At 37.4% G+C, this 23750-nt stretch overlaps 2 protein-coding genes across 2 annotated transcripts in view; one reads left to right on the top strand and one right to left on the bottom strand.

The window, feature by feature from the left end:
• SPOCK1 (SPARC (osteonectin), cwcv and kazal like domains proteoglycan 1) overlaps positions 1–23750 on the bottom strand; it is a 794690-nt gene that overhangs the window by 758722 nt on the left and 12218 nt on the right. The window lies entirely within an intron of this gene.
• LOC123237668 (GSK3B-interacting protein-like) lies at positions 21487–22091 on the top strand. Its single transcript, XM_044664737.1, has one exon. The coding sequence runs from the start codon at positions 21487–21489 to the stop codon at positions 21901–21903; it is 417 nt and encodes a 138-aa protein (XP_044520672.1). The 3' UTR covers positions 21904–22091.

Raw genomic sequence — 23750 nt, 5'->3', positions numbered from 1 at the left:
TGTCACCTCTCCAATCCTAAACCTTATCATCTTGAGCATTATCTTCATACAAACCACACAGCTGACTATCTTCAGGCTATAAAATCTTTCCAAGAAATAGCATAAAACAATAGAAACAGAGTAAAAGAGGCTTCAGAGTCAGAGGAACTGGTTTCAAAAGCTACCACTGTTACTTTGTGATCCTAAGCATTACTCTGTTATCTAAGTGATCCTAAAAAAGCCACTTTCTCAATGTCTTCATTCATAAAATGAGAAGAGTTAAACTCAATAAATGACTTCTATAACAACTATGTTAAAATATTCTTCTACAGAAGCTATAATTACCATTACTACAACATTGCAAGTGAAATGGAATTTTGAGGATTTGGCAACTGAGGCTAAATACTTTTAAGAACCTGAGAAGAGTTAATGGAATCAATAATCATATGAAAAAAAATCACTCGAGAAATGACAATTGAAGTAACTTTAAGCTTTCATACTAGCAAAGATGACAAAAGTTGGAGGGGTTGCGAGAAAACAGGTTATACTAGTGCACTGTGGAATTCTGAATTGGTCTGATCATCCTGGAAAGCAATCAGGAACTATGCCCAGAAAATTCCTAAACGTACATCTATATCATTATTAGGTATATCCCACTATACATATGTGTGTATACACACATACACACACACACACACACACACACACATATATGAGGAATAGGATCCTCATGTACAAAAATATTCATAGCAGCTCTGAGTGGTACCCAAAAATTGGAAACTAAGGAAATCCCCTCCTGTTGGAAAATAACTAAACAAATTATGGTATATAAATGCAATAGAATATTATTCTGCCATATGCCGAAGCAGTCTGCTTCAGGGGAAAGACCTTTATAAGTTGATGCAGAGAGAAGTGAGCAAAACTAGCAGAACAATTTACACAGTAATAACAACAATATAGAGACAAAAACAACTTTGAAAGACTTCAGAATGCTGATCAACCCAATGATAAACCATGGGCCCAAAACAATGAAGATGAAATTCATCACTTTTGTCCTGTCAGGGAGATGATAAACTTAAGTTGCTAAGACATACCTACATTTTTGGACACGGCTAACATGTGAATTTATCTTGATGAAAGAAGTAGACACATATTCAATTATTTTTTTCAAGGTTTTGTATTTTTTAACTTGCTCATTGAGGAAGAAGAATGGAAAGGAAAAACTAATTTTAGGAATACCTAATACTTGAAAAATAAAAATAATAAGCTAAAAAATAAGAGTTAATATGTTTTACAAAAAAACCACAACAGGAAAAAAGAATGAAAGAAAAACTTTCTGAGAACTATATTAATCATTATATTATAAAAAGATATCATAAAGAGAATTTTATCAGGAGTAAACCTAGAGAGATTGTTAAAAGTGATGGAGTAAGAAAAACTGAAGAGATTATTTTCCTGTCACGCCTAGGGAGATATTGGAGAACAGAAAAAGAAGGGATCTTGTCTCCTAATGAAACAATTTTAAGCTGTATTTTGTGAAGAAGAGGATGAAGATTTGTGAAAAGTAACTTTATTTGGTACTTTGAGTTAACTGAATGATGAAAATGTTTTCAGAAGTAAGGAAAGTACAACTGTAGTTACAGTTAGATGATTAGAAGCGACCCTGGCTATGATCCTTCTCACAGTTAAAATATTATAAATATTCATTTATATTTTTGTATTCCCATTGTTTATATAGTTAGTATGTTGTATAGCCAGTAACTTTAATATTGAGTTTTTCCTAAGATGTTAGGGTTTTCATATAGTGATGGAGAAAGAGGTTTCTTCAAGTTATCAAACTTTTTAATTCCCTTCTTTTACAGTTTAAATCTTTTACAGTTATAAATTTATGAAATTAAGAAATTGGTTTTGGCCTCCAGTTTCTGATGCCAAAAGATCCACAAAGTATCATTGACGTAAAGCTAGAAGGGACTTCAGAGGACAATCAATACAATCCTTTTATTTTACAATTGAGAAAACTGAAGTCCAGGGAAGCCTTGTCCAATATACAGATAGTGAACATCAGATGTGGGAACTGAACCCACATTCCATAACTCTGAAGTATAAATCCAAAAAATGTGATTTTTACCTCCTTCCTTCTTTGAAGGAACTTCTCATTTGACAATGGCAATGAAGAACAAACTGATGACAGGAAATGGCGAAATATAGCAGAGCAGGAAGACACAGCAGGTGGTAAAAAAAATTAGGGTAAGGTCTTAAACACAAGTGAAAATTGAAAAAGCTCTTCACAGCTTTGATTGAATTCTGTAAGAAAACTTGCTTACAGCTGTGGCAGGAATGGGCTTGATTTTTAATAATCTCCCAACTTCCTCTACCATAAGGGCACTAAAAGGTCTACATAATATGCCAACAGAAGAGGATCAGTCAGGAACTCTGACTAAAAATCAAGTTTTGAGCATCTGCTCCTGCACCTAATTATGAATGCATTTGAAATTCATTAATATGCCTGCAACAAGTTCAAAGGATTCTAACAAGACACAGTTCTATTAGACAATCCCAAGGTTAATCAAGAACAGTAGGGAAATGGGAGGCAGCTACTCTCTTTTACTCAGACCTTCACCCTGGCTCTTCATATAGGGTTCCCTACTAAAATCAGAGGGAAACCTGTCAGCCTTCAAGTCAGGAAGACCCACTTCTGACAATCTATTGACCATGTAATGCTGGGAAAGTCACTTAACCTCTCGATGTTGCCTGATAACTATGGAAGACTATAAGCTGTATAAGAGTTCCAAATCTACCTAAGTTGGGCAACCTTGGTCCACCAATGAAATCATCAGTAAGAAACCAATGCTACCAGCACCTTATAAATACTTGATAGCTCATAATTCTGCCAATGTTTTTTACTTTTAAATGTCACACTTTCATATTAAGAAAAATTAGCCCCCCATTAAACACAATGTTACTAGATACTTTTCCTCATCTTTCAGTTCTGGAGTTTACAAATCAATAGGGTCTTATGCTTTTGTACATAGGGTACTGCCATAAATTACACACACACGCGCACACACACACACACACACACACACACACACTCACATCCCTGGGATGGTACTGAGAGCTCCAATTAATAAACAGGAATCTTTCCCATAACCTTCCTGACATGTGACTATTGTTGTGAGGGTTTATTTAGCAATTAATTTAGTAATAGTGTTGGACCTAGCAGGAAGGGCTGGAGGATTCCAAGATGAAATGAAGGAGCAGGAAGTGGCCTTGTGCTCTGGGAGAGACTCCATTAGTGGTTGGACATAATTGTTGCTAACCCTGGGAGATCTCAGAGTTAGGGAAAAACCACATCCAGATTCCCTGGGATCCGGATAGGTGAAAGTTTTCAGCAAATGGACAACTGACCTGCAGAGCTGGACCAAGTGGGGAAGTGATTTGTGATCTGGTGGACAGCATTTCAAACTCACTCTTCCTACCTGGGTACCTTGGATCACCTGGTGGAGTTGGCTCTTGGCATCCTAAGACCATCCTTGGATTATCCTGAGACCCCAAAGCCACCCTCAGGCCCTTTAGCTGAGCTGACCAAACCTGGCTGGAACCAGGTTTGAAGAAGCCTTCCCTATGACTTCAGTACTGCTCCCTTGGGCCCTGCCTGGCTTAGGTTAATAGGATAGTGTAGATAAGTGCTTCCCTGCCCCCTGTGGTTTGCCCTTAGGTTTCAAGTGTAGAATCCCCTATCCCATCCTTTATTTAGTTACCCTCAATTAAACTGTATAAATTTTACTTTTGCCTGATGGTTCCATAGGCCCTGGCCTAGGGTGATCTGGGTGACCGTTGGGCCAACTGCCATTCCTGTGTCAGTTAAAACATTGAACCCTGGTCTCCCTATCCTGGTTGGTCCTGTCTCTCCTTCAACTGAGTGTGTACCCACAAACTATTTAGTTACATTTTAATAATAATAATTAACATCCCTGGTGCCTCATCATTACAGTCTGTCACTCCCAGATGGATGGGTAACAAAGAGACACACAGGAAGTGTTCTCTTGGTCTGATAGAGCCACATAGGAAGCTGAGAAGAACAGAACATTCAGTGAGGGGGCTCAGTCATTGGTTGTGAGCTGAAAGTTCTTAACCAGTGGTGAGCTGCTCAAGAGCTGCTCAGCCCCCACCCCAGGTCATTCATAAAATCTCTGTTGGAAGGCAAAATACTATCAGACCTGGAGTAGCCCCAGAGAAAGGGATTTTTACCATTTTTGTGTGTGTGTTTTGTGCTCTATAGTTGTGCTTAATTGTACTTGTATTTACTTGTTGGTTATTATAATTGTGATTATTGTTCTTAGTTGTTATTAGTCAATAATTGTGGCTAATAATAACACTGATTTTGTATACAGCTGGTCAGTTTGGGCAATGATGGGAACAATGATACTTGAGGATTGGGTTGATTATGTCCTCTTGACACTGTGGCAAGGAGTATGGGCTATCCCATATTGTATTGTAGGGGGATGATGGATTTTGAAATAGCACAACCTATTTTAACTAATAATATCTTGGATTTGTTATCACATATGCCAATCCTGATCCTTACTGGTTATTTTGTGTATAAATTAAGGGGGATGGTCTTTCGTGTTACTTATTGTTTTAAGATCATAGTGACCTGTTGTTTTAGGGATTCTGAGACTAAACAAATGTTCAAACTGAATAATTTGGAATTGTACATGCAGAGTGGTGGTGTTTCTGGTCAACCTCTTGGTCCTCCTAAATACTGGCAATGTGGCTGTATTTTCACACATAGGGAATTCTGGCAAAAGTGTTACATCTAAGGCTGAGTTGGAACAGCAGGCACAAAGCAAGGGTGATAAATCCATTACTCTTTTTCCCCTTCGCGACCTTCCGATTGTACGTGATGATGGCATTTTCCACGTGAGGCAACAACATACAAGGTTTAGGTCTGAAGATGTGGAAAATTTAAAGAGAAAGATCCCAAATTTCCACGATGATTCTGGGAAGTTTGTTAAGATCTTTAAAGCATTTATAAAAGCCCATGACCCAGACTTTGAAGATTGCTGGTATGTGTTGGGGGAGAGCTTGTCACATCATGATAGGGCCAAGTTTGTTGAAGAGACCAGGAACATAGAAGGGATGACACTATGGCCAGTAGCCTGGGAGGAACTGGACCTCAATTCAGTTCCCATATACCGAATGTTAAAACAGGCGAGAAAGTCATTAATAAAAATCATGGAGAAACACACAAATTCGTGTCTAAATTTGAGAGAAGTAGGCAGACAGCACAAGAGACCCCAGCAACATTTCTTGTTAGAAGAATTGAGGCAGCTGAAATGTATTTAAATATGAATATATTAGAGGATATCACCGTGGACCATGTAAAAAAGAATATCTGTTAGGAATTCTGTTCCCCAGATTAAGAAGTTCTTTACAGATAATTACTCTGATTGGGAACTTTTGAGCCTGGATGAGTTAAACCAAAAAGCCACTTATGTGTTCACACAGGAGAAAGAAAAGGGAAGTGATGAAAAAGATACCATAACTGAAAGCCTTAGGAAGCAGTTAAGGGAGGCAAATTCTAGAGCCAATGAGAAAGAGATAAATGAAATTAAGGCAGTAGCAGCATTAAGGGCAGCAGAAAAGAAAAATAATGCCAATAATTATAAGACCTGCGGTAATGCATACACAAGGAATCAGAGGCAGCGATCTTACTATGTTTGTGGCCGAATTGGACATTTTGCAAGGGAGTATAGATATAGAAGATCATATCGGCAGAGGTACAACAATAATAACAATGGATTTAATCGGTTTAATAATAATTATGGATACAAGGGAAATAACTGGAATAATGGTTTTAATCATGGAAATGGACAGCAAAATGTGTTCCAATGCCAGAATGCATGCTGCAAAGTTGCTCAAGCTCCTAATTTGGCAACGATGCAAGATTACATATGAACTAGAGTACGCCCGAAATTTAGCCATGTTGTACAGAGGAATGTTAATAATGGTAACATGAATGGAGGGACAGCTTCATTATGAAGATGTGCCCGAAGTTCAGAAGTGATTAATTAAGGTGATGGGGCTAAAGTGAATGTTGATGAAATTGTACGTGTTAAAGACAATGATGATGTAATTGTGAATAATGGAAATGGTGCACTTGGTGTTAATATTGATTTAATTGGTGATAATAAGAATTTAATTAATAATGGTGATGAGTTGATCAGTGTTAATTTAAATGGAATCAATGATAGTTTAATCAATGTGAATGATAATTTGATAAGAATTAATGATAATTTGAATGGTGTAAATGTTGAATTATCTGAATTAACTACTGGTAATGGTGTAAAGAGTATTTTAACCAATGTTAATGGTAACTTACCCACTAATAGTAGTAATTTAACTAGTGTTGGTAATAATTTGATTAAGATTGATGATAGTTTATATGGTGTTGATAATAATTTGATTACTGTTGTGAATAATTGTGAGAAAAAGAGAAATAGTGTTGTAAATGGTGTTAGAAGTTCTAGTAAGAGTGGAATTAAGAAGAATAATAGAAATTGTGATTTGATTAAGGATAATTTGATTGTTAATAAGAACAATGATACCAGAATAGAGGTGAAAAGGACCAAATGGTATAAAATCCTGGGAAAATTCTGTAATTCAAGATGATGTTAACTTGGATGGACAGGAAATGGCTGTGCTTTGTTCTGATGTTACTGTTTTAGCTCCTGTGTTGGAAACTTTCCAACCTCCCAATACTACTCAACCATTCATGTCTGTGACTATTGGAGATCAGATTTATGACCTTCTTATCAATACGGGGGCAAGTAAATCAGTTTTGCAAAGCTTTCCTGAGAATTGTAGAGCTGTTGGAACAATGGATGTTGGTGGTGCTACAGGTATGACTCAGAAAATAGCTAACTTGCAACCAAAAATGGTAACCCTAGGATCACTTTCAGTGGAACATGCATTTTTGTGTATTCCAGAATGTCCAATGAATCTTTTGGGAAGGGATTTGTTGTGTAAATTAAGGGCTACTATCCAATGTACTGAATCTGGTGATATTTCTTTGCATCTCACAGAGGAATCTTTGAAGGCCTTTCCATTGCTTTTCTTAAGATTCCAGCAGTACAGAGGATGACTTAGGTACTATCTATCCAATACCTGAGGATATACCTAAGGACTTGTGGTCAAGATCATCTACAGATGTTGGGTTGTTAAAATCAGCTACTCCAGTCAAGGTGAGGACAAAGGAAGGACCAGTTCCTTGTGTGCCTCAATAACCCTTGACTAAGGAGGCAATAGATGGTATTCATCCAATTATTTAGTCCCTAATCCAACAAGGGATAATAATACCATGCTTTTCTGAGTATAATACAACAATTTTGTCTATAAAGAAGCCAAAACTAGCCTCTACTTAAAGATATCCAAAGATGAGATCATTCATCCATACCCATCATTTATAAGCCAATCAAGTTTAGAATGTTGCTGGTCAGTTGTTTCAGTCATGTCCAATTCTTTGTGATACCATGATCATGGTTTTCTTGGCAAAAATACTGGAATGGTTTGCATTTTCCTTCTCTGTGGTAGCAGGGGTTAAGTGATTTATTAAAGGTTACATAGGAAGTTTCTGAGGCTGAATTTGAACTCTGGTCTTCCTGACCAATACCCTATCTACCATATCAACTCACTCCCTGATCATGTTTAGTATGGAAACACTTATTGCCAAAATACTAGACACTGGGTGATTAATTTTCTGGCCTGAAAATAAAATATTTCAACTAGAGAGTACCTGAAGAAAGAAGCATGGGATAGTGAAAAAAAGCCATGCATTTGATGTCAGAGAACATGAGTTTGAATCTCAGCTCTGCCACTTGCTACTTGAGGAACTCTGGGTAATTCAACAAACCTCTCTGGGCCTCAGTTTTCTCATCTATATAATAAGGGAGTTTTAAATGGGTCCATGATGTTCCTTTCTGGCTCTCATTAACCTAAACACCACCTCATATAAACCAAATTGTATTTCCAGGGTTACAAATATTTCTAAGAAAATTCACAAAGCAAAAGAAACCACTTGATTTTGGCCTCTAGCTTCCTCTACAACTATCATACCTAGGGTCTCTCAGTCATGGCAACTCACAAACTCTGATTAATGATGACCACAACACATGTTTATAAAATGCTTTCTGGCTGGCAAGGACCAGTTTCAGATGAGAAAATGAAGGCTCCTAGACATTTAGTGATTTTCTGGCTCAAGTGAAATAACTGTTCAAATCGAGGCATTCGTCTTATGCTCTTATATTCTTTCTGCAGTGATCTTCTGTTAAGGAATGGAGAGATTGCTATGTATATCAGTAAAGAGCATTCTCAATTTCTGGAATATATTCCCTGCCTCTTAGAATCTTTTTTGTTTCCTTCAAGATTCAAATCAATCATTTCCTACTGTGGAGATTAAAATCAATATGCAAAATACTAAATATTATATTTATGAATATTTTATTAATAATAAACTAACAAGAGACCTAACTAAAAGGTTACTAACTGACCTGCTCCCAGGAACAAAAGAGGAAGAGGGAGGAGTTACAGTCAAATATAAAACAATAACATGACCATGCAAACGTGGAGGCATAGGAGAGATTAAAGGGAATTTTGGGAAAACTAAGGGACTTATGGAGAATGAAGTCCAAGGTTCAAAATCTCCATTTATATACTACCTTATGAAGCCTTACCTGATCCCTCCATGCCTACAGTGCTCTCTTCTCAAAATTAATTACCTGTCATTTCTTTTGTATAAATTCTGCACACACTTATAAATATACATAGTATCTCCCTTGAGGACACGGACTGTTTCTTTTTTTTTTTTTTTTTCAGTCATAGTACCTATCAGTCACAAAGTAGAAACTTAAAAAATAGATCAAGAATTCAGGGGTGGAAGAGACCTCAAAGGCCACATTGTTTGTCGTTGTTGAATGCTCTTATTTTAAAGATAAAGGCACTGATTGCTAAGGAGATAAAATGACGTGTCCAAGGTCATAAAAGGTGGTAGAAGAGGTGGGATTTGAACTCAGATCCTCTAAAGCAGATACAGACCTCTTTCTACTGCCTCCTCCAGAGCTTATTGATGGATAGAATATAGGGTAAAATTTTGTTGTTCAGTTGTTTTAGTTATATCCAACTCTTCATGATCCCATTTGGGGTTTTCTTGACAGAGATGTTTTGCCATTTCCTTCTCCAGCTCATTTTATAGATAAGGAAACTGAGGCAAACAGGGTTAAGTAACTTTCCCAGAGTCACACAGCTAGTAAGTATCTGAGGCCAGATTTGAACTCAGAGTTATGATTCTTCCTAACTCCAAACCCAGCACTCCATCCACTGCACTATCGAGATGCCCTGTAAAATGGAAAATACTTTACAAGTGATTGCAAGGTTTCCTCTGTGATTGGTAAGAAAAGGACCTCTCTTAGAATAACTCTTTTTCCTGTCATCCTCTTTATATGAATATTATAGCCTAACACAAACGGAAGAAACTTTATTTGAAAGTTATTTTATTATAATCAGGGACTGAATCTCTAAACATTGCCACCCATGATTTTACAAAATGAAGTACCAAACATTAGAAACCCCCAACTATAAAATGGGCTGGAGCAGTAAGGTTGTGGCCCATCATTACTTTAGGATCACTAAGCAGATGCTAAATGAGCCCCTATCAGGAACACAGAAGCAGTGATTAATATTCTAAGCATGGTGGGACCATACAACTTCTGAGGTTTCTTGCAACTTGGAGAATCAATGCTTCTATAAGCTAGATAACCCAGAGTTAATGACATAGCCTGAAGAGAGTGCTGAATTGGAGTTAGAAAAACCTGATTTCAAATTTTCCCTTATCATTGTATTTCTTAACTTCTCAATGAGTGGAGAAAGAGAAGGAGGGAGAGAAAGAATTAAAAACTGATTATTTACGGGCAGCTGGGTAGCTCAGTGGATTGAGAGCCAGGCCTAGAGACAGGAGGTCCTAGGTTCAAATCCGGCCTCAGACACTTCCCAGCTGTGTGACCCTGGGCAAGTCACTTGACCCCCATTGCCTACCCTTACCAATCTTCCACCTATAAGTCAATACACAGAAGTTAAGGGTTTAAAATTTAAAAAAAAAAACTGATTATTTAAATTTTTAAAATCTTCCTTTAATCATTTACTATCGGTATGGCCCTATGCAAGTCATTTAGCCTCTGTTGGCTCAAGCCTTTCCTTGTCTACAAAATGACGATAACATCAGCTATCATATAGGGTTATTGCAAAGATTTAACTTAAGATAATGATGATTATGAGGTTTACCATGAGAAGGAGGAAAAGAAGGAGGAGGAAGAGAATGGTGTCATTTGAATGAAACTCCATAAGGGCAAGGCTATTTGATTTTTTGTCTTTGTACCAACCCATGCACTAAGCACAGTTCCCTACATATAACAGGCCTTTAATAAATGTTTGTTGAATATTCTGGGCTGAACTGAACAGTGGAAAGAACTCTGGATTTGAAGACAAAGGATCTGATTTCATATAGTGACTATCTGTGTGATCTTAGACTAGTCTTCTGCAGTAACTTTTCTGAGGCCTCAGAATCTTCATCTATTTAAAAAAAAAAAAAAAAGAACCAATTGGACTAGCCCTCTAAGATACTTGCCAGTCCTAAGTCTATGATCCTAGGAATCTGGAGTCAAATTCTGGATGGCCCACTCCCCTTCAGGATGGCAGCAAAAGATAGTTATACCAGTGATAATCTGTGTTGCTCCCCTACAACATAAGCACTTTCAGTAATTTATGAATTATAGGAAATTTAATGAAAGGTAATACACATTTTTAATGGATTTTGGTTTAAAAACTTGTACATTGAGGAAGGATAGCTAAAGGCATCTCCCCAAAAAGCATTTTGAAACCTTGAAGATCATCACAAATTGCCTTAATTTTCCAAGTGTTTGCTGCCCCAAGCTCTTTGAACTGTCACAAATAATCTGGGCAGCAAATGACTTAGTTATGCTAAGAAAAACATTCATGAAATATGAAGCTGGAGATCCAAGGCATTTGGGACTGGTATATGCAAAAGTAAGAAAAGAGAAAATTAAAAAATAAAGGTTTTGGAGCAGATTATGACATAGCTCCCCCAGAGCAACAGTTCACTTTCCACTTCTATTTTAATTATACAGAACCAAGATACAGCATACCATCAGGAAATTCCATTCATAAAAGGGATTACTTGAACTCAGCATTGAGGTGGTACACTAGGCCTGGATTCAGGAAGATCTGAGTTCAAATCTGGTCTCAGATACTGCCTAGGTATGTGACTGAACAAGTCACTTAACCTCTGTTTGCCCCAGTTTCCTCATCTGTAAAACAAGGATGACAGTAATAGCACCTAATATCCCCCACCCAGGGCTTTGTGAGGATCAAAAGGAAACAATTTTAAACCACTTAGCACACTTTCTTTCACACAGTAAGCACCATAGACATGTCAGCTATTGTCATAATAATCATTATTAATTAAGTTTCCATTCTGTGTTAGGTAAAGATGGTAAACTAGTTGGTCCCTGCCCTCAAGCAGTATGAAATCAAATAAGAGGGATAAGGTATGTATACCACTCATTGTGACACAAAATAGAATTTGAAAAAGACATAAGAGGGAGACAAAGAGCTCTAGGAAAATTTGAGAAGGGAGAGATGATGTTAAGCTGGGGGAAATTAGGCATTGAAGGAAGAAAATAATTTCAACAGAAAGAGAAAAAGAGTGGGTTTGGAGCACAGGAGATGACTTGCACATCTTCAAAGAGGAAGAAGAAGACAGGATAATATCAGGAAATAATCTGAAGTCTCATTTGCTGGAATTGGTGCACAAAGGGGGAGTGCTATTAAATAAAGCTACAGAGAAAAACTTGAACCAGACTAGGGGAAGCCTGGAATGCTAGGCTAAACAATACATATTTTATCTAGTACACACGCCCATTATTCACACAAACAAAATGCACATGAGAATTAGAGAAGGCTTGAATTGACACTGGCCAGAGTTCAGGAGTACAGATGAGATCTCTCCCTACTCTGTTACCACTGGTCCCCCAATTTCCACTAGCAAAAACAAATGCATCCCATAAAATTCTAGAAGCCAATCTCCATTCAAAGGCGACATTTCATTCTAAGAGTCCCCATTGAGCTCATTATGGAAAATGGCTGCAGCTGAGGCCATGTGGACTTCCAATTTTCAAAGCAGACCTCTGCCCATGCATTCAAGAACAGCCCGGATTACAAAAGACAAAACCACTTTGGTTATATTTTACCAAGATTCTTCAAACTCAGATGCTTGTTCGCTCCTGAATGAAATATAATCTATTTGTACCACCCATGCTGGTTATTAGAATTAATTTTTTAAGTCTCTTGAATTCTGGGCCATTTTTGTGAATCTAAAATGCCTGCCTAGGCCAATTAGTTTTCTCTTAAACCCTCCCCTTTCTTACAACTATAAGAAGGGACATCATTTATTATGCCAGAAAAGAGAAGTGCTAAATAGTAAGGCATATATTTGTTATGTATTTGTTTTCTTGGTGTTCTAGAGTACAGATTCTTAGAGAGACATGAAGAGACAGAGACACACTTCCTTCAGAAAATTCTGCTCCTCAAGACCACCCACAGCCTCCATTGGTCCCCCACTAAACAATGATATAGGATGTAGACTACACAATGGAACACATTGTCACAGATTATATAATACTTACAAGGTTTAATAATAGTTTCTCTCACAGTTCAACCCTCTCACATCTTTCTCTTGCCCCAATAAAAAAAGAAAAAGAAAAATCACTGTCCTTCAAAAATAATTTGGATAAAAATGAACTTTCCTCATGGGGAAAATTGTACTGACATGGCCCCATCTGACCTCCTTAATTGGAAAAGGTAAAAGACACTGGGTTTTGAGTCAGGAGGCCTAGATTCAAATCATAGGATCATAAAATAGTAGATTTAAAGAATGAAAAGAACTGTCTTAATTTCATAGATGAGGAAACTAAGGTCCAACAAAGATAAGTATCTTGCCCAAGATCATAATTTGCCATAATATGCAACCTAGAACAAGTCCCTAATTCCTCTGTGCCTCAGTGTCCTTATTTACAAAATCCATACCACAGAATTCACAGAATTACCCTAAGGATCAAATGAGATCATATTTATAAACACTTTTTAAACTGTAAAAAATATTATATAATCTTCAGTTGTTATTATCAATATTCTTCTTCTCAATATTATGGGTTCTAGGAAATCATGATTTTTCTATGTAATGATGTTGCGAGAAGCCTTTAGTTCCATATGTCCTCAGCTGAGGCCCAGGCTATTCCAGTGGAAACTTAAAACAAGATGATGAGATTTGGTTAAAATATCTTGGAAGGTTATTGTGAAATACCATCATTTGGGACAATGTTATAAGTAAGTTTTGACTATACAACTCAAGCAAACCACTTCAGACCTTACCATTGTCCTAGTAAGCCAAAACTTTTTGCCAAAAAACATTTATTCAGATAGGTATCAAGTGATAACATTTGTAAAACTCAATGGAATTGCTTGTTGGCTGGGGGGGGGGGGAGGAAAGAGGAGAGGAAAGAGAATGAATCATATAAACATGGAAATATATATATAATAAAATAATAACAATTTTAAAAATAATAGAAATTTAAAATAAAAAAATGTATTTAGCACAGATACTGTGCTAGGCATAAAAAAAAAATTCTTTAGAGGTAAAAATGTAATATCTTCTCTCAAGCAAATCACAGTAGGCTCACAAGGGCAGCAGCCTTACTAATATTTAACTTGAAACCAAGTCACTTCACTAGTCTGGCTCAATTCCTCTCTCAACATTTCAGTGAAGATTCTTTATATAGTAAATGTGCTCCTCAAAAAACATGTGGAAAATTCAAGTGTGATAATTAGGAACTACTTGAAATGTAGTGAGGGGTCCAAAGGTGAGCCCTTTAGCAAAGTGACAAATTTAAAGATGTAAAAATTACCAATAGAAAGTACAATAAATGGATAATCAAAATTAGATTCTAGAACAAGCCTCTAGCTTGGCCTCTGGCCTTGCCTCAGTTTCCTCAATTGTAAAGTGGTAGACTTAGAATAAATATCCTCTGATATCCTATCTAGATCCAGCATCTTTTGATTTAGAGATAAATCAGTTTGGTCTTTTTAAAAATGGTTTTTCTACATTTATTAAGACTCTGATCAAAGATGCTACAATCCCATAGCAATTAAAAGGGCCTGGAGTCAGAAAGGACTCACAAGCCAATCTCTCATTTTAGAGGTGAGGAAATTAAGGCTCAAGGAGGTTGGCATGATTTGTTCAAGTTCACCAAGAGTGAATTAGATACCAGCCCAAGAAAGAGAATCAAAGACCTACCCAAATAAATGTCATCTTTAAAGCATTCTAACACCAAATGCATGATTTGGATTAAATTAAGGAACTTTGGGCAAGTCAAGTAAACTACTTCAGACCCTACTACTGTCCAAGTCAGTCAATAAACATTTATTAAATGCCTACTATGTGCCAGGAACTGCGTTGGGATACAAAGAAAATTAAAATGCAATTTCTTCTCAGTTTCCTCACCTATAAAATGAAGATAATACTCCTTATACTACTTGCCTTTCAGGGTGGCTGAGAGGAAAGAATTTTGTAAACACAAAAATGATATAGAAGGAGCAGGTGGGTTGAGAGCCAGGCCTAGAAATGGGTTCAAATTTGGCCTCAGACACTAAACTTAAGCCTCATCGTTCAGTTCTTACATCTTTTCTGCCTTGGAACCCATACACAATATTGATTCTAAGATGGTAAGGGTTGATTTTTTTTTAAATGATATAGAAATGTACAATCTCTTGTTGTGATGGTAGTTGTTGTTACTATTTGGGATATAGGCTCAAATAAGAAGGAAATATTTTATTAGAGCTCTGAAGATTCTTTGGGAAGCAATGATATCTATTTTATAGCAAACACTGGGACCAAACCAGCTGTGCAGAACTGTTAGTGGGAACATGGAATGTTCTAGTAAAACACACACTGTGACTCAACATTAATTTGCCTTAAAAAGCACCCAGTATCCCCAGTCCAAATTAAGCCCCCTGCTGAATTTCTATGGAATGAGATTAGGTTTCACCTTTTAGGATGCAAAGGAAGGAGGCAATTGCATTAGAGCTGAAAGTTCAAATGAAGGCAGTTATGGCTTAGTAGGTGTGACTGGCCCCCTGGGGAGCCGTTCCCATAACTAGGATTTCAGACACAGCTGGATTCTATCCCCCAGGAAAAACTCCATAATAAGAGATGCTGGTTACCAGTGAGATACAATGTGAATGTAAAACATGAAGGGAGAACAATCAGGGCTGGGAAGCCAAGAAAGACAAAGGATGCTTGAAAGTCAAGAGGGTTTCCCTGGCTTCCTGGATTAAAAGGGGATACAGTTAGACCCACACACTACAGAGAAATGTACACTCCGTGGACCTTTTGTTTTCACCAAGATAATAAAATAAATAAAATAAAGGCCCTGGATTAGAAGTTCCTTGAGGGCAGAGGCCAAGTTTTATTTATCTAGAAGAGTATTCATCATTTTTGTTTTCAGTCAAAATCTATGATTTCATTATGCATGGGGACCCCTGGTGTGTAACTCCCTCCACCTCCCCACCTTCCCACCCAGAGTAGCAACTACTCTATAATTTATAGACTTAGAGAGGTTCCTGGGCACTGAAAAGTTGTAGCAAGCCTGGGGTAACATTGCTAATACATGTGAGAAATGCCAAGTTCTCCTGAACAGGACAGATCTCTATCCACTCCCTGGGCTATGCAGGCTCTCTGCTCAGCATAGAGGTGTTTAATGTTTATCAAATGCATACCAGACACATGTCAATTTCTGCCCATGCCCATGTTATTACTTCAAACCCTGCAACTAACTTATGGACCCTGGCAAAAGTTAATAAACAATGACCCAGGACAATTCTGAGGGATTTATGGTAAAGACGCTACCCACATTCAGAGGAAGGACTGCAGGAGAGGAAACATATAAGAAAAACAACTGCTTGAACGCATGGGTCGGGGTGGACATGATTGAGGGTGTGGACTCGAAACTACCACACCGATGCAACTACCAACAATTTGGAAATTGGTCTTGATCAAGGACACATGACAAAACTAGTGGAAATGCGCATCGGCCATGGGGGGGGGGTGCGGGGGGGGGGTTGAAGGGGAAAGGTGGAGCATGAATCATGTAACCATGTTAAAAATGAATATTAATAAATGTTTAAAAAAAAAAGTTAATAGAATTCTGAGAGGCATCATGTCCAGTGCAGAGGAGTCAGACAAACAACCCCATGGGCCACATGTGGGCCCCCAATACTTCCATATGTTATCAGACTAAAATGTAATACAGAAATATTTAACAAAATAGATGAAAATATAATAAGATATGGATAATTTTATATTTTAAAACTAAATATATAGCCTGCCAATATTCTTGTATATGGATTAGTGGCCCCCATTTCTATTTGAGTTTAACTTAATTAGCCTAATGCAGGGGTCGGCAACCTTTTTGGCCGTGAGAGCCATAAACACCACATTTTTTAAAGTGTAATTTCGTGAGAGCCGTACAGTGCTCACAGTGTGCGCTCCTGTAACAGCGCCTGAAAAAAAATTGACTTTATGGCTCCTGCAGAAAGAGTCATATCTGGCCCTTGAAAGAGCCAGATATGGCTCAAGAGCCATACGTTGCTGACCCCTGGCCTAGTGGATAGGAATTTGGAATCAGAAAGATATAGGTTCAAATTCAACTTCAAATCCTGGCTGCAAGATCACCCATGAGTCCTTAACTGCCCTGTGCCTCAGTTTCCTCACGTATAAAAAAAGGGGTTTGGACTTGATAACCTCCTAAATCCCTTCCAGACCTAAATTCACAATCCTATGATTTGGCCTGAAAGCATAAGTATCCAGACCTCTTCACAGCATGTAAAGGGACCTAATTAACAGAGGGTCTGGGGTTGAATCCCACTTCTGATACTTAAAAACTTGTGTAATCTTGAGCAAGTCACTCTCTTTTGTCTCAGTTTCCTCATCTATAAAATGAGAGGATCTATTTGCATCTAGGTTTCTCAGGCACCTTCTAGCTCTGATTCTAGTATCTTGTGAACCTAAATATCTGTGAGATCTTGTCTGCATTTCACTGATATGTGATTTTGCACCATGGAATCATTAAATCTCAGAAATAGGGTAGCCTACTACTTCCCCTCGCTATCCGATGGTCTCTATCTCGTGTACAAAAGTGAGGGATAATATGGTAGGGTGTAAAGCACAATGGACATGGATTCCAAAGAACTAAGTTTAAGCCAAGCTTTGTATAGGGATAAACTAGCTATGTGACTCTTAGCAAGTCACTAATCTCACACAAATCCAGTTTTCTCACAAGCAAAAATTGACCTCATCAGGTTGATTTTAAGGGAAATGCTATCTAAACTTATATACATTCACTATAGAAATGTGAGTCTTTTTATTTATTGCTATTAATAAATAACTTCCTCAAAGGCATGACAATTAACTACAAGATTTCGCAATATGTTTCTCTGACCCAGGTTTCTGAGATATAAATGGGCTCAAAGAAAGATGTGCCTGTTCACAGAATCTCAGGATTTAGAAGTAGAAAGGACCTTAGAAGTCATCTAGTCCAATCCCCTCATTTTACAGGTAAGGAGAAAACTTGAGTTCCAGAAAGTTTAAGTGTTTTGTCCAGTTGGAAAGTTAAAATTTGAACCCAGGTCCTCTGACATTCAATCCAGCATTCTTTCCATAGTAATACATTTCCCTCTAATGGATTTTCCTGCTTTACATTTCCTTCAGTAGATAATATGACTACAAACCTGGTTGCTAAATAACACCAAGATTCCCTCTCTGCAGAAACACAGTTTTATTCTTACAAGGATAAGTCAGAAAGATTGAAAGTATATTTAATATAAGAATGGCGTTAGGGAGTTCTGGGTGAAGATGGCAGCAGAGTAAAAAGCAGCTCTTAACCTCTCCTGACCAAAACATACAGGACTCCTCAAGGAGACATAAAAACAAGTCCAGACGAATGGAGGGACCCCACAACAGGGTGCAGCGTGGAAGGTACGTGGAATCAGGACATTTCCATGCTATAAAGGGGTGAAACAGTTCTCACTAAATCGCAGGCTGAGCAATGCCCCGCCAACTCCTCCACACACACCACCTATAGCGCCAAAACCAGCTAAAAAGAAATAGAGCAAGTTTGGGGCACCCATTGAGTCATTGGCAGCTCCAGGGCCTGTTCCTGAGAACAGCAAGATTTAGGACCCCAAAAAGCTAAAGAACGAACACGGACTTTGAGCGTGGACACAGAGCTCAGGCGCGGGTGGAGGCGTGGGTGGAGGCGGACACAGGCGCAAGCTAAGGCTCTGAAACCCTGAGTGGGGAACAAGTGCAGACAGGTATACGACTGTGGAAGCAGCGCCCTGAGACTTGTAAAGGAACCTCCTGCAGAGGATCAAGCAAGGGGGTCCACCAGGGGGCTTAACCTTGAGAAAAACCAGACCTCGAGACCCAAAAGACCGCCCACAGACTGTGAGTGCAAGGATAAAGCTGAGAAGCTACTGGGCTAACGATTGGCTACCCAGAATCAGGAAGTTCAGAAGAGAAAGATTAACAACAAGAAAAAGAAATCTTTAACACTCAACAACTTTTACACAGAGAAAATCCAGTCAACCGAGCAAACAGAGGAGGAGAACAAACAAGCATCCGGACCCTCCCAAAATGAGGAAAACTGGTCACAAGCTCTTGAAGAGTTCAAAACTGAGATGACGAGAAAGTTGGAAAAGATTTGGTTAGAGAAATGGGAAACAGCTCAAAAGGAAATCAGGCAAGAAAATAACAGTTTAAAAGGCAGAATTTTGCAATTGGAAAGTGAGGCTCAGAAATCAAATGAACTGATAAGCAAATTGAACACCAGGAATGACCTGATTAAAAAGGAAAACCAGTCCCTAAAGGCTAGAATTGAGCAATTAGAAGCTAATGATCTCTCAAGACAACAAGAACAAATAAAGTCAAAAGACTGAAAAAATAGAAGGAAACATGAAATATCTCAATGAGAAAGTGACAGACCAAGAAAACCAGTCTAGAAGAGACAATTTGAGAATCATGGGTGGTCCAGAAAAACCAGAAATTAATAGAAATTTGGACTCCATACTAAAAGAAATTATTCAGCAAAATTGCCCTGAAGTCCTACAACAAGAGGGCAATATAGACATTGAAAGGATCCATAGATCACCCTCTACACTGGACCCAGAAAAGTCAACACCTAGGAATATAATAGCCAAATTCAAGAGCTTTCAAGTAAAAGAAAAAATCTTACAAGAAGCCAGAAAGAGACAATTCAAATATCAAGGAGCACCAATCAGGATCACACAGGATCTGGCAGCCTCCACGCTAAAAGACCGCAAGGCTTGGAATATGATATTCAGAAAGGCAAGAGAGCTGGGCCTGCAACCACGGACCAACTACCCCTCAAAATTGACTATATATTTCCAGGGGAAAGTATGAGCATTCAACAAAATTGAAGAATTCCAAGTATTTGCACAGAAAAGACCAGGGCTAAATGGAAAGTTTGATATCCAACCACAAAAATCAAGAGAAACATGAAAAGGTAAATAAGAAACAGAGGGGAAAGAAAGAAAACACATAATTTCTAAATTTGCCTTTTTAAGGGCCTCAGTAAGATCTAATTATCTGTATTCCTATGTGGAGAAATGCTATGTATAATTCTCTGTAGTGAACTCTATTCACTATTCTAGTATTCACTATTATAGTAATCAGAAGAATAATTCACAGGGAGAGGGTGGAATACTAAATGGTCTAAGATGACATGGGGAGTGGGAAAGAGGGGGGTGAATAGTAGGGGACACCAAGAGAAACTTGAGTGAATAAGAAAAATAGGACATGATATTATACACAAAGAGGGCATGGGAAGGAGAGGGTACAAATACTATTATAAGAAGGAGAGGAAGAGAGCATTAAGAGGTAATATTTAATCCTTACTCTCAGTGTAATCAACCTGGAGAGGGAAGAGTAGCTATACTATCCATTGGGATATAAAACTCTTATCTAACCCTACTGAGAAAGTCAGAAGGGATAAACCAAGGGGAGCAGGGGAGTGGGGAGGTCAAAAAAGGGAGGGGAGAAGAAGTGTGAGGGAATTCATTAGGCCTTTAAAAACAAAAAGAAGGGAATAATAAGGGAGGGAGTAGAAAGGGAAGTTAATCAAGGGAGGGGATAAGGGATAGCAGCTTAATAGCAAACCACTGGTTTAAAAGGAAATAGTTTTAGAAGAAGGGTTAGGAATAGGGGAGGATAGGAAAATGTCAGCAAATGCACAACTGATAATTATAATACTGAATGTGAATGGGATGAACTCGCTCATAAAACGGAAGCAAATAGCAGATTGGATTAGAAACCAAAATCCCACCATATGTTGTCTACAAGAAACACACATGAGGCGGGTGGACATACACAAGTTTAAGGTTCAGGGTTTGAGCAAAATCTTTTGGGCGTCAAATGAGAAAAAAAAGGCAGGAGTGGCTATTATGATTTCTGACAAAGCCAAAGTAAAAATAGATATGATTAAAAAAGACAGGGAAGGTCATTACATCCTGATTAAAGGCAGTATAAACAATGAGGAAATAACACTGCTCAATATGTATGCACCAAGTGGCATAGCATCCAAATTCATAAAGGAGAAACTGGCAGAGCTCAAGAAGGAAATAGATAGTAAAACCATACTAGTGGGAGATCTAAATATTCCTCTTTGAGATCTAGATAAATCAAAACAAAAAATAAATAAGAAAGAGGTAAAAGAGGTGAATGAAGTCCTAGAAAAATTAGATTTAATGGATATGTGGGGAAAAATGAATAGGGACACAAAGGAATACACCTTCTTTTCAGCTGCACATGGTACATTCACAAAGATTGACCATGTTATAGGGCATAGAATCATTGCAAACAAATGCAAAAGAGCAGAAATAATAAATGTAACCATCTCAGATCATAATGCAATAAAAATAATAATTATTAAGGGCACCTGGACAGGCAAATCAAAAACTAATTGGAAATTAAATAATATGATTCTCCAAAACCAATTTGTCAAAGAAGAAATAATAGAAACAATCAACAATTTCATTGAAGAGAATGACAATGATGAGACATCCTACCAAACTCTGTGGGATGCGGCGAAGGCAGTACTCAGGGGGAAAATTTATATCCTTGAGTGCATATATTAACAAATTAAGGAGGGCAGAGATTAATGAATTAGGCATGCAACTCAAAAAATTAGAAAGCGAGGCGTGGCGGAGGTGGGAGGGGAATGGGAAGCTTGAGTCTTCACCGGCTACTGATCAGAACTCGGAGGAGGGAGGGAGTGGAGGTCCCACGCACTGAAGCGCAGAATGGAAACAGATTATAGTCACATGGAGCTTAGCAATAACACAGAAATTGGAGATTCTGAATTTCAAGATTTTGAAAGAACAGATGTAAAAGACATGAGATTAGAAGCCGAAGCTGTTGTGAATGATGTTCTTTTTGCTGTTAGCAACATGTTTGTCTCCAAAAGCCTGCCTTGTTCAGATGATGTTGCGTATATCAATGTGGAAACAAGAGAAAGGAACAGATACTGCCTGGAACTCTCAGAAGCAGGGCTTAGGGTGGTGGGTTATGCTTTTGACCATGTGGATGATAACATACAAACTCCCTACCATGAAACAGTATACTCTTTGTTGGATACCCTTAGTCCAACATACCGAGAAGCATTTGGAAACGCACTCCTAAGAAGACTGGAAGCTTTGAAACAAGATGGACAGTCATAATTTGCTCAACATTATAAACTTATCTGTTAGGCTTGCTGCTGGAAACTTTTAAAATTTAAAACCTAGATTCTTGCTAATGAATATGATATAGAGTCATTTTTCTTTTGTTTTTCAGCATTACTGCTTGCTTCAGATATAAACTTCTCAAGCAGTATTAATAATAAACTATTCTTGTTACTTCGCTTCCACCTAGGGAAATTGGCAGCCCTTGATTTGTGATATAGATCATGAATACGTTTAAATTTCTTTTGAATACTACTTCTGCATTTTGAAAGCAAAACAGTATTTTACTATGAAAATGCAGGGTTTTAATGCATCTAGTACTACATATGGAATTCTAGACTTGCCTAATAAAATTGGCATTCTAATTAATTCTCTACAATTTTGATCCAGCTTGCTAAATCAGGGGTTCAATATTAGCTTGGACTGAATTTGTAGTGATTATTTTGCTACTGGCCTTACAGGGAACAAATTATCAACTAGTTTCCCCTGCACAAACTTTAAAATTGCTTAAACTATTTATACTAGTTCGAAATGATAAAATGAATTAATTGTATATAACTTATCTAGTATTATTGTGCTAATTGACACAGGGATTAGTATAGTTATATGTATCCTACTTGCAACAGTCAGCCAGCTAAATAAAGGTTAAGCCTTTAGCCTATGAATGTAAAAATTACTATCTAATCTCCAAGATACCTAAGCACAGAATATGAAAATAGGCTCCATCTTTTTTTCTTCACAAAGAACACCATAAAATTGCATTGTTAAAAAGATATCTGTTTTCCTAGGAAACAATATTTTGGCCCATGTCAATTCTTATTTTTCTGGATGTTTGTTTACATACTGTACAGTTTTTATATATTCAAAAGTATTTTTGCTTCAATGTTTACTTTCTAAAATGTAGTACTTTGGTATCCTGTAATGCTTCCCTCTTTCCCTTCAAATGTACAGTGTTTTGTCTCAATGCTAAATCTACAATGTAATAATGCATTGTATGGGTTTGAAACCAAAGGACATATGAAGCATTCAAAGACTAATATTTGAAAAAGGGATACTCTGTATTTTGTATTTTATTACAAGTACTAATATTTGTAAGTTTATTTAACTGAATCATGCTGCTATGTGTTTTCAGGTATATGTTGGATGGGGGAAATGGGGATTGGTTTTTAAATAGTCAGCTAACACCACAGTAGAAGTAAAATTCAATGCCTGGATATGCTTCTTCAGTCTACTGAAATTAAAGATGTTACTCTTTGTTTAGTAGTAAAAGATATCATTTTTGTTCTAAGTATTAATTTGTATAGGCCAGAGGAAACTAAAAATTAATTTGGATGACTTCTATAGTCATACCTTATTAGGATGTTTTCATTAAATTTCAGAAGACACAAAAAAAAATTAGAAAGCGAGCAAATTAAAAATCCTCAGATGAATACTAAATTAGATATGCTAAAAATCAAGGGAGAAATTAATAAAATCTAAAGTAAAAGAACTGTTGAATTAATAAGTAAGACTAGAAGCTGGTATTTTGAAAAAGCAGATAAAATAGACAAAGTACTGGTCAATCTTATAAGAAAAAGGAAAGAAGAAAACCAAATTGATGGTATTAAAGATGAAAAGGGAGACCTCACCTCTAATGAAGGGGAAATTAAGGCAATCATTAACAACTATTTCTCTCAATTATATGGCAACAAATATAACAGTTTAGGATATATGGATGAATATTTACAAAAATATAAATTGCCTAGATTAACAGCAGAAGAAATAGAATACCTATAATAATCCCATATCAGAAAAAGAAATTGAACAAGCCATCAAAGAACTCCCTAAGAAAAAATCGCCAGGGC

This window comes from Gracilinanus agilis, chromosome 2 (genome assembly GCF_016433145.1).
Source record: "Gracilinanus agilis isolate LMUSP501 chromosome 2, AgileGrace, whole genome shotgun sequence".
Lineage (NCBI taxonomy): Eukaryota > Metazoa > Chordata > Mammalia > Didelphimorphia > Didelphidae > Gracilinanus > Gracilinanus agilis.
Note: the sequence above shows the minus strand (reverse complement) of the source record. Positions and strands in the feature narration are given on the sequence as shown.